This window comes from Camelus ferus, chromosome 35 (assembly GCF_009834535.1).
Source record: "Camelus ferus isolate YT-003-E chromosome 35, BCGSAC_Cfer_1.0, whole genome shotgun sequence".
Classification (NCBI taxonomy): Eukaryota; Metazoa; Chordata; class Mammalia; order Artiodactyla; family Camelidae; genus Camelus; species Camelus ferus.
In genome coordinates, this window is record NC_045730.1 from 16,578,519 (window position 1) to 16,591,326 (window position 12,808).

The 12,808-nt window shown below is 40.0% G+C and overlaps 1 protein-coding gene across 1 annotated transcript in view; it reads left to right on the forward strand.

Moving 5' to 3' along the window:
• Window positions 1–12,808, forward strand: part of ITGA8 (integrin subunit alpha 8) — a 172,404-nt gene that overhangs the window by 146,779 nt on the left and 12,817 nt on the right. The window contains 2 exon segments of the mRNA XM_032474106.1: window positions 1,767–1,895; window positions 6,371–6,484. Coding sequence (XP_032329997.1) covers window positions 1,767–1,895; window positions 6,371–6,484 — 243 coding nt within the window.

The following is a 12,808-nucleotide window of genomic DNA, read 5'->3' on the forward strand; positions in this document are numbered from 1 at the left end:
CCAGCCATCCATTGGTGACCTCTTGGGTTGTTTCCATGTTTGGCTATGGTAACTATGCTGCAGTGAACATGGGTTCGAGTTGCTGTTCTTATTTTTTTCAAGTAACCATCCAGAAGTGGAGTTGCTGGATCACATGTCCATCATTTCTTAAGTGACAAGTTCAGTGAATCCTTTTAGTCCTCACCTTTATTTTTCCTCAGGATTTAACATTTTTTTCTTGCTTCTTTTTTATTTTTCTTCTCCCTTCTTTTGGTCAATCAAGATTCTGAGTCTAGCCTAGGCTTAAGGGGAACATGAGACCTCACCTCTCAGCAGGAGGAGTAGCAAAGAATCCCTCAGCCTATTAGCCATGTATTTTTGCAACTTTCTTTTCCTTAGGCTGCAACAGAATCATGCTCTCCTGGGTTGTCTCCTCCATCTGATTCCCCCGTCTGACTTTTCCTGGAGGAATCTTCTTCCTCTTTTTTCTGACATATGCTGGAATGTTATATGTGACTCTCGCTTCTCATTTGACATTTTCTCTTCTCATTGGGCAACTCAGACCAGTCAGCAGGCAATGACTGTACAGCATGATCAGTGCTGATGGAGAACAGAGCCATCATCTGGAACATCAAACAGGCCTCAGAGATGTACAGGGCATTGGTGCAGGGCAGGAGTGGAATGTGGTTCTGCTTGTGGGAGAGCAGGATGCTGGGGGCTCTGGTTGAGAAAGGAGGCTGGAGCAGCAGGCAGAGGTCAGGACACAGAAGACTGCACGTGTCATCCTAAGAAGCCTGGACTCTGTCTGTTTATCCAGTGGATTTTTCTAGGTTCTCAGAATGTACCGAGTGCTATCATTTCATCTGCTGTGGTGCATCTTATGTCTGCAATGTAGAAATAACCTTTTTTCATTCCACTGAGATGAGCTTACTAGGATGGCTCTTGTGAATACAAAAAGAGATTGTGTAAAAGATGTCCTGGCAGGGGCGGGACGGGGGTGGCATGGGGAGTGGGGAGCAGAAAATTATGGTTTTATATTCAGTCAATCTAAAAGAATTTTAATGGGATTATGTGTGATTTATTGGAACTCCCAAAATATTTATTCAGTGATCGGAGATATACTCAGCACAGAGCCCGAGATAACATCATAAGTTCTAGAACACTTGCAAACAAACTCAGGGCTGAAAGCAAGTTCCACTGTGACTCAACGTTCACATGGTATGCCAAGGAAGAATCATTTTCATTAGAACACAGTTCTCCACTGAGGGGCACTTCTTACAACCACAGGAGCATGGGACGCAGACATGCTGAGGTCCAGTCCTTAGCCTCTGCCAATAGACATCTGCCTATTTTGTTACAGTGAGTGCCTCACTTTCCTGCCACCTCAGGATCCATCTCATCACCTAAAGTGTTTTTATCAGTTCCCTGATACACAGTGAGAGAAAGTCATGAGAAAATGATGGCTCATGCTTGAAAAGTCATTTCCACCTTCTCTATCCTTAAAGGGAAATCCCTTCTGCTTCAGATCTTACCCTTTAAGAGATCATCTTTCCAGGAGTGCCTTCCCCTTGCTTCAGAAACCTCTAGAACTGGAGAATGGAAAGGCTTGTTTCTTGCCAGTGTAGTCCATCTTGCTGTTGGAGTTCCTGCTGGTCCATTAGAACACATCTGGATTTTCAGGTGCATCATCCGTCAAGAAAAAAGAAGTTGCCTACTGTTCAAGGCTGAGGACAAGGGAATGAGCATTATAGCACCTGATGTGACTTCTCTGGCTTTGCTGTCTGCAGCCCGCTGCCCCCTGGGAGGACACCCCGGAGCTGAGTGCCTTCCTGCGGAACTCCACCATCCCTCATCTTGTCAGGAAGAGAGATGTAGCTGTGCTGGAGCCTCACAGACAGAGCCCTGCAAAGATACTGGTGAGTCATGTCAGTGTGCAGAGATCTGAGAGGAAAGGTGAACTTGACAGAATTCCCCAATGCAGGCAGTTTAAACTACAAGTGTTTTTCAGTCTCTCCAAGGCTCAGAGATGCCCAGTGTTTCAACAGTACATGTTGTAGACCATGAAGGTGCCTTTTCTGGAGGGACTTGGGAGTATTTGCAATATAATCTTTTCATTTTTTCTAAATCTGCCATGTGGGCCACATTTAGAGAAATGATGAAAACAAAAAACGTGACCTTTCATGCATTTCAAGAAGGCAAAGGTTCAATTGTCAGTCTGGCAGCTGGTGAGAATTTGAAGTGAGCCTGGAGAAACACTGCCCATGCAGTGGGTCCTTGGGAAGTTGCACCCCATGCCTGCATCTCACAGTCCTCAGCTCCACCGGAAGAGTCGAGAATGTTTTCAGAGTTCCTTGGCCAAAACTCTTGCAGAGTCTTAGCATTGGGATTTGTGGTGGATCTAGTCTGAGCTTGGTCAGCTCCTTGTAAAACTGTGGACAGCATTCCTAAGTCAGCATTTTCAATTCAGTTTTCCCACTCATTCTGGTGTGAATGTTAATGCCACTGGCTGTATGCATGAAAAGTGGTAAATTTTTTAAATCGATGTCTCTTAAAAAAATGTATGCCAGGCCTGACAGATCATGAGGGCACTGCCCCAGGACTCTTTAATCACTGCAACAAATAATAATAAAACCTATATAATCTCCCAACACTTCACAAGTAGAGACACATGGGGATGGGCAGAACAAAAAGTAACCAAATATGTAGAAAAAGAGCAGTATAGAACAATTTTTCAAGCCAGGGTGAGAGATTGAACACGCATTTGCCTAATTTTCTCCCAAATCCCACTGAAATGCATTAATAATTAATTAATGTATTATGTATGCCTTGCACATGCTCATCTTGACCATACAAAAATTTTCAAACATGGAAATGGACACAAAAGTACAAGGGGCAAGTCTAACATAATCAGTTATAACTTAAATCAAGAGAGGAACATTTATTATAATAGACATAACTTCAATTACGTGGCAAGAAGCTATGGCAGTTGGCAGGCTATGGCTCAAGTCCCTGTAAATTTTTATGGCACTGTAATGTTTTTCAGAACATAAGATTAGGGAATCTATATGCTCTTCAGTTTAGAGTCAATTAATAAAATTAATGTTACCTTTTTAAAAAAGCTTCCAGGAAGAATGACAGAACAGAGAACTGTGATTTAAGTTCTGGGGTTATATTGTACAGCAAGATGACTACAGGTGATAATATTGTCTTGCATATTTGAAAGTTGCTAAAAGATTAGGTCTTAAAAGTGCTCATCACAAGAAAAAATATTTTTGTAACTATCCCTGGTGATGGATGTCAACTAGACTTATTGTGGTGATCATTTCACACTACACACAAATATTGAATCATTATGTTGTACATGTGAAGCTAATAATGTTATATGTCAGTTACACCTCAGTTAAATTTTTTATTAACTAAATTTTTCCAAAAAATAAAACAGTGATTGACATCTATAGAATTCTGATATTCAGTACCAAAGGGAAAGCCCTCTGGAGAACCAACATCTAAACCTATGGAGACCAACAATATGGAAAATCAAGAGTCAAATGTTTTTCAATTTCTTTCCTCTTGAGTGTATTTCTCATGAGGCAATGGAGATCAATAACTAAAATTCCTTTGAAAATTATATTCACTTCGGTTGTAGGATCAGATTTCCCCCTCCTATTCTTTCTTATTAAAGATTTTTAATGCAAGACAATTTTTAACTTCTGAATATCATAGAAACATCTTACAGATGAGAGCAAGGTGAGCCTTGATTTCCATTTCTGATTTGGTTAACTCATGTCTTATTCCCTTTCTCTCTTATTGTTTCAAAAATTGCAAATCTTCCACCTCCCCAATGTCTTTGAGTCAAAACAGTCCTGGATAGAAAGTGATTATGCAAAGTTTATTCTAAAATCAAAAGCTAAATAAGACCTCCTACAGTTTTTGTTTAGTTAAAAACAACTTACAGAATCCCATTTCTGAGGAGGAATTTGGAAGTGCAAAATGCCAACATCCTGTGTTGGGATCATAATTTCCAGTCTGCATCAGAAACATTTGTATCTGCTAACACTGAAGTATAGTTTCTCCTCCGCCTAAGAATATCCTTGCCTTTCTCATTTTTGGGCCCCCTGCTGCTTCTGTAGTCAACCCCATGTCCTCCTCCTTTCCAGGCTCTCTTCACCTTCCTGTCACTACTCAGCTTACTGAAGCCTTATCTTTGTAACCCTCTTCAGGCACGTGGTATTCTTGAGCACTTCTTGAAATCATCGCATCGCTTGTCTTCCCCAAAACATTCACTCCTGGTTCTCTTCCTACCTGTTGGCGTGCCCCTCCCTAGGATTTCTCAGGGACTTCTCTTCTGCCCATTCCTAAATGCTCCTGTGCCTCAAGATTTCACCTGTAGCCCCCTCCTCTTCTCTCCCATTGACTTTGCTCTTGCAGAGAAATGTCTTGCACCATCCAGTCACGTCTAGGTGCCTCCTGCCATCTTAGTCCTCCCTGACTACACTCTGGACTGTGCATGTTCTTCTGGTTGTCTGATCAACCCCAGTCTCAACATGTCCATGTCCCCCAAAATGTGCTTCTTCTCTAAAATTCCCAATCTCAGTAAAGCCAGTACCCATCCACTCATGCCCTCAAACCAAAAGAGCCTCCCTCATCCCTCTCTCTCCTTCACCTCAACCTTCGACTAGTCATCAAGTATATATTCTACCTCCTAAATGTCTCTAAAATTCATCCTCCTCTCTCCCTTCCCACTGCGCCTGTTCAGGGTCCCATCATTTCTCACTTGGACTCTTGAAGCAAGCCTTTACAGCCTCCTTGCCTCTTGCTGTCCTCCCTCTATTCTTCCTCAACTACCACCTATCCCCTAAAACACAAACATGATCAGATCCCTTGCCTACAATGTTTCACGGGCACCCCAGGACCTTCTGCATCAAATCAAATCTCCTTAGCACAAAGAGGAAGATTCTTTTCTACTTAGACTTTCCACCTGCCCACCCCACTCCCAAATCCCCTTTTCTTCTCTATCCTGAACATGCACTGGCCTTGTATAAGAGGACTGTGTCCCCATCATCAAGTCCTGCTAGGTAACTGTTTCTTGCCCTTCAGGATTCATTCTGAACATCACCTTCTCCAAAAATCCTCCAACAGAGCTGGCTAACTGGGATCAACATCCCACGGAGTTTATAAGAACTATCTCCTCCTGACTTCCCTCTTTTCCCTCCAGAGGGTGGAACTGGCAATACACAGCACACCAATAAAGGAGCAGAGGTAAACATGAGGGTCCTTACAGGTGACACGAACTGTAGAACTTTGAGAATTCCTGCTGCCACTCAAGGCACAAACCCAAGCCCCTTAGTGCCAAACTCAGTCGAACAGGAATAGCCTAGCCCACCTGTATTTGGAAACATCATATAGAAATCCAGCCTCACTAGATTTTATCAGATACACAATACTGACTCCTTTGTTTGTAGAGAATTCTAAGGTTCTCAAAAAAATGTTTACATCATAGTACATTCCTCAGGTTACTGTGTGGTTTATCAATGTCATTAAAGTGAAATGCCTGAGTCAACGACTTCACGTAATACCCAATAAACTGATGTCTATTTAGCATCCGTGCTTGAGATGTGAAAAATGAATCAAGCATAGCCCACAAGATAAATTGAAATCAGTGAAGGAGGACAATTTGAGAAGTATCATTCTGTTCATGGGCATATAGAAAATGGAATGTAAGGTCTCCAAGTATGTACATATTGGGATCCAACCAGAAGATACAATTTAATAGACAGAATGTCACCATAATGAACATTTTCCAGGAACATGCATTTCATGTATTTAAAGTTACCCATTGTACATTGGGCAACCCTACAAAGAAGTTTAAAAACAGTTTAATGGATGGAACTTGCAGAAGATTCTGCTTTATAACCAGGAATTAATTTAGACAGAAGGATGTTGTGGAACAAATACTTGTCAATAGGTTCATATCATTGGGTCTCTGAGATAGTACAGACTCGTGGCCCTTCCTCTTAAGCCTTTTTGGGATTTGCTTGGTCAAAGGCTGGGTACTGTGATTGTAAGAAATATCCTCCTGAGTTCTGAGAAAACCAAACAGAGATTCAGTCGCTGCTTTGGGAAGATTGTTTTAAAGCCCTTAGAACAGAGGATAAACTTTGTTGTATTTTATGTTCCATTTTAACTCTACATTACCACTAATGGTGCATCTTGAATACCAAACAGTGTTTTTTCTTGATAGTTTCAGTGTGTTTGTTCTTTATTTAAATTAAAAGTTTATGGATTAAGCAATGACTTCAGGAAACAAAATGTAAGTAAAGTGACTTCAGTGTTGATTCTCTGCCATGATTTAAACGCACCGATTTGCCACCCCTGCTGTTGTTTTCTGCAGAATTGCACCAATATTGAGTGCTTACAAATCTCCTGTGCGGTGGGAAGGCTAGAAGGAGGAGAAAGCGCAGTCCTGAAAGTCAGATCACGGTTATGGGCCAGGACTTTCCTCCAGGTAAGAAAAGCACCCAAGCGCTTACGTGCTACTCACAGGAAACCTCTTCTCAAAAAGCTCAGAGGGGTGCTTTTTGTTTGTTTTTAAATTTTTTATTGAATTGTAGTTGACTTATAATGTTAGTTTCAGGTGTACAGCAAAGCGATTCAGTTATACATATGCAGACATTTTTTTTAAGAATTCTTAAATGTTTTCATTAAATTTTTTAATGTTTTAATTTTCAGGTTTTCAATTAAAATTTTTATATTGGATTTTTACACTTTAGAATAATTTTTAATTTTAAAAATTGTAATATTTTTCATTTTTTAAAAAATTTAAAGAAATTTCAGTGGAGGAATTGAGCCAAGATCAGCTGGTCATCTTTCCCATTAGGTGAAGTTGGTATTTTTCCAGCTTTGCTGAGATATTATTGACAGATAACATATGTAAGCTCAAGGTGTACAACATGATGATTTGATACTATATATTGGGAAATGGTTACCACAATAAGGTTAATTAATACCTCCATCCCCTCACATCATTACATGTGTGTGTGTGTGTATGAGAGAGAGCTTTTAAGATCTAGCCTCTTAACAACTTCAAGGTTTATGACACAGTATTATTGACTATAGTCACTATGTTGTGCATTAGATCCCCAGGACTTATTAGTCAACTAGTTGCAAGTTTATATCCTTAAAAAACATCTCTCCATTTCTCCCACCCACAGCCCTGGTGACCATCATTCTACTCTCTATTTCTATGAGTTTGGCTTTTTTTAGATGCCACTGATAAGTGGGATCATACCCTATTTTTCTTTCTCTGTCTGATTGTTCTGACTCAGCATAATATAATGCTCTCAAGGTCCATCCGTGATACTGCAAAAGGCAAAATTTCTTTCTTTTTTATGGTTGAATGATGTTCCGTTGTGTGTATGTGTACATGTGTGTGGTATGTTAGGTGAAGACAATTTAAATATCCTGAGTCTCTAAGACAGATTCAGACAATATCTTAGATTTGAACAGATCTATTTAACTCACCACTGTAGATCACCACTGTATAGTAGTTCCTCAGTAAATATTAGTTAATGAAATGATGGTAAGTAAAAGAACACAATTCAAGACTTATGCCCAGAAAATTAAAAATATAAATTAATTTAGAAAGGAAAAGAGATATTGTCCTAAAAAGTTCCTGTCTGGTGATCCAACAGCCTGGCTGCAAGCCAGAACAGTCTTTCGGTTAAGTTCCAGTTACGTTGACTTGTAGATTTCTCACTGGATTGGCCTGTCTGGATTGCAGCATCCCACACTTCGAGGGATGATTACTTTGACTGCATGCATTTTAAAGATTTTAAATCTCTTTTATATTAAGCAGATGAGTTTTTCCATTTGGAAAGAGCTACTCATTTAAGTGATACTCCTGTGTTGTAACCTTGTTGTTTGGGGTGGGTTTGGGGAAGGGGGAATAGCTAAATTAAAACTCCTACCAAGTCTATGCATTCTTACTCATATTTTAACTACTAAAAAATCATCTGGCTCATTGTGCCACAGAAAATCCAATGGTAAAATCCTAGAGTTTTTAGTATCTCTAGATTCTCATGTTTTCTATGAATCAAAATACTTCTGTATAGTCACACAAATTTTATTTAATTTTGTTTCTAAAATAAACGGGGAAAATTAAAGGTATTTTTAAAGGGATTTGTGAAGCTGCCATCTTCTTTTAAAAACAAACAAACAAACAAAAACCTCAGGAAAGATTCTTTGACCTCAGCACTATTAATATTTTGATTCAGACAATTCTTTGTTGTGGGTGTTGTCCCGTGCATGAAAGGATGTTTAGCAGCATCCCTGGCCTCTGCCCCCTGCTCACCAGATGCCAGTACCAGTTCCCACCTCAGTTGTGACAACCAAAATATCTTCAGACACTACCAGTGTCCCCTGGGGGCAAAATCATCCCCGGCTTTGAACTGAACTAAGGAGATATGTAGAGCAAAATTTATTTTTTTGTTGTTGTTAAGCCATGATTTATTCATTCACTCAACAAATATTTGTGGAGTGTCTGCTGCCAACTATGTGTCAGGCATGGCTTCATGTCCCACTTGTATGCCATCAGTTGGTTCCTTGTCATTCTGCTTTTTGGCTATTAACTTCTTATCTAAGAGTTGGGGGAGGTGAGTCTTAATGAATTCTCAAGCCCACACAGTCTAAATGATAACCATCACCCTTCCTGTTATCTTGGGCATCACATCCTACCAAAATGAAGGAGAGCAATGTTTCACTGAAGTGGGACTAAAGTCGTGACAACACTCCAGACAAGGGGGAAATGACTACTTTAGATGACTTGCATCAGTTCTGTGCCGACACCCTATTCCGTGGGGTAAAGCCTGCATCTTTCTCTACCTGTTAGGGATGACCCAGTGAATGTGGAAGAACTCAATAGCAACTGAGGGACTGTCTGAAAAATAAATAATTAGCACAGAGTCAGACCAGAGCAATCTGCAGGGATATTCTGATGTTCTACCAGAGCAAAGTGACACTTCCAAAGATTTAGGAGAGACACGCAAGTCACTTCGCTTGCGCCAGAGCCCAGACTTCTGTACTTCCACAGTTTCTGCTCACACACCAGTCTTGGAATCTGACTTCTAAAGAGGAGAGCATTAGTACAAACTGCCCCTACCTGCCACTCAAATAACATAGTATACACTGGAAGTCTTTAATAGTTTTGTCACACAACCCAGAAGGAGTTAAATATTTTCTGCCTTCCTAATCCAGGCAAGAAGGTTTACAATTCTTGGTTGACAGGATTTGCTGCGTTATGTTTGGTTTTGCACATATGGTGAACCATGTGTACTGGTCAGAAAAAGATTTTAATTGAGTTAGTTCTAAACAATGTTCTGTGCAGTGACCATTACTTGAAACAACAACCTCCTTCACAGCTTAAAGTTTTACCAGAACTAGGTTTTGTCATCCCCACAAGGCTTTGTGTTTGGTAGATGCTGAGTATTCAAACATGGGCTATATAAAATGGATGTGTAGTTAAAAGTCATTCTTGAGAAGGATTTAAGCTGCGGGAAAGGTGAGAGTGCGGAGTCCTACGTGCTCCCAGCCACCCTCACCAGGTATTTAACCAACTCAAAAGCCTCACTTTCCATCCCATTTGTTACTAGCTCTGTAACTTTGATTCGTCCCATGACCAGATGCAAATCATTGTGCACTAGTACACGAGAGGCAGCTGGTGGGCTGCAAACCACGGTTTAAATGATGTGGCAGTGACAGAGGAATAGGCATTTTCTGAGGATTGAGAGCTAACTGGGGTATGTTGAAGGTCCAAGACGTTGTCAAGGGATATTATTCCAGCTGCTTTTTTTCAATCCTAAATTGCCTCCAGTTACTATTACAGGAGTAGGCTGCTGCAGAGAAGACAGAATTTTTAAATGAAAGAATAAAGTCATTGCTGTGCCAAGAGCACGGCTGAAAGCGTTCGTTCAGCTGTGAACAAGGAGTCGATAATAAGACTCTGCTCATAACTGTTTTTCGTGAATGAAGTCCTGACCTGGGCCAGGCCTTTTCACATACAGACTCGTGTGTCTTTGATGCCAACCCAACTGATCAGAGTCCTAAGAGTTCACATTTCCTATTCCTTGGTGCTCCATCTTTAAAAATGGGAAGAAATGCATTTTTTTTTCTACTGAAAAGATAGGAAGAAACCTTGGTTTTGGAGAATCATTTGAAATAAAGAACAGATCAATCTATCAGTTGTGTTGTTGACAGGCTATTTGCCTCCCAGTGAATTTATTCGGGCCCCAGACTGTGTCCGTCTCCATCCCTGAGTTAAATAGCAGAGGAAAGCGTTTCAGTAGCCCCTTGGCATAAACTGGAGCCCTCATTATATGTCATAACTTCCTGAACTTCCTAATCTAGTTGATGGGGGAGGAGGCCCAATTCAATAACTGAAAGAATTCAACCTTTTATAAGGGGCTATCAAATGGGTGGATATGGGATAGGAGGGTCATTCCAATAACCAAACCATCTGATGTGTTCAGTCACCATTCATGCTGTCAGTCAACCAGGATTGATGAAGCCCTCCTGTGTGTGCTCTTCTAGGTGCTATGGAAGTTATAAGCCTTCTATTCCAAAGCTCTGTGCTTTCTTTTTTTGTATAATCTTGTCAGGGAGGAAAATAAGAGAGACAAATAAAAAGTTAAACAACGTGAAAATTCCAAACAATATAAGGCAACTATAGTCTCATCCCAGACTTACTGAATCACCTTCTCTGAGCCTGATGCCAGGTGTGTCTGAGGCTCAGCACAGCACAGTGGTTTGTGAACCCTCAGAAATGAAGGTAAAGATTGGTGATAAGTGGAAAATGGGAGGAGAAATCAAACTGGCTAAGAGCAGAGGGGTGAAAGAAAGGAGGTGAGAGAAAAATCCCAGCAGAGAAGCATGTTTCTCCACTATTCTAGAGTTCAGGCCACATCTCTTATTCATTAAGAAACTTCCACGTTCATAAATGCAGAATCACGTAGGACAAAAACTTTCCATCTGGAGTTGATACAGAGACACAGTTCTCCCATGATTTGTTTCCAAAGATATGACTTCAAGAGCAAGAGAATAATTTTCCATCAATGTTTCTTCAGTTGAACTTGGAGACTAAAGAAAACTTGTTCTTTGAAGGTATGGGAGCCTGGACCCATTTGAGTATGTGATTATAATCCTTATGCACAGAATCTCATTACCAGAATTTGTCATGTTTCTTCTGTGTCTACCAGCCAGGGTGGTAAGGAAAGTAAATTTAAATCACTGAGTACACATAAGATTTTATGAGCAAAGACTTCCACATTAAAAGAAAAAAAAAAAAAAACCCTTCTCACACAAACAAACAAAAAATGCAGCTTTCAGTTGAAATGGAAATGTCCAGGAGACAAGAGAACATCAGAAGAAAAACAACCAGAAAAGACTTTTTCCAAACGAACAAAGTTGCTTATCCTGGAATGTCAGGGTAGAAAGAACAAAAAAAGCCAAAGATATAGTGAATTCAAGTATATAAAAGTTTTGCATACTCTAGCCTGTCCTTATCATGCAGAAGAAATGGGGTTAAAGGAAGGAAGAAAAAATTCAAGCACAGGTGGGAAAAAATTTTGTAAAAATATTTAAATAATTTACTACAATCCAACCTGTTTGATTGGTCTCAAGAAACCCAACACTGGATTATAGATGGTGAAGTGCTAGTAAATATTTCATAAACCACTGTCTAGGTGCATGGATAATAGTCAAATGCAATAAAATGATTGCTAAGTACTGTGTTTTGAGTATTTATTGCTTCCTTAAAAGTATAATTTATGAAAGTTTATGTATATTTACTTTGTTTTAATAATGGCTCTATTTAACAGCTGGTACTCAACATTCTTGAAATTTTAATATTCTGCTCTGAAGAGCCATTATGAACCAGTTACAGCCAACCACTGGATAGATCTTATTCCTGTCTCAAGTTAAATGGTGGAGAACCACAGATGCTTAAGTCCTCGAAACAGTTTTCCTTGACTTACTCTTAAATATTTCCCCTTGACTTTTATCAACAGTTAATATGAGAACCTATTAAACAAAAAGAACTGTTGCTGAAAAGTTCTATCAAAAATGCAGCATGGCTCTTCATCAGTGGTTCCTAACCAAGGGGAGTTTTATTCCCCAGAGGACATTGGCAGTAACTAGAGACATTTTTGATTGTCACAACTAGGGGAGAGATGCTACTGGCACCTAATGGGTAGGGGCTAGAGATGCTGCTAAACGTCCTACAAAGCACAGGACAGTCCCTTAACCAACCCCAAATCCTAACAGTGCCAGGACTGAGAGATCCTGCTCTGGGTCTTCTGTATGAAATGAAATGTCACTAATTTCTTTATAACTTAGCAGCAGTCTCTCTCCTAAAATATTTCCTTCTATCTGATTACAAGAATTTTGTAACCCACTATGTCTCCCCCTTTTGTTCTTCACCAATAGTACCCATACTTGCTCCTTTTAGGAACTCTGATTTTCTGTTTTTATTTTAACCTTTGTGCCAAGTCCTTGGTTAATAAGACAAATTATCTTTAGAAATAAGAAAGTGAATGGATGGTTGAATGAACGTCTGGACAGATGATGGATGGATGGATGGATGATGGGTGGATGGATGACAGATGGTGGATGGATGACGATGGACAGATAATTTATGGATGGTTGAATGTATGATGGATAGAGGGGTGGATGATAGATGGATAGATGGATGGGTAGGTGATGCAGGGATGATGGAGGATGAATGGATCATGAATGGATAGATAGATGGGACAAGTAAAACAGAAAAGGAAGAAGAAGG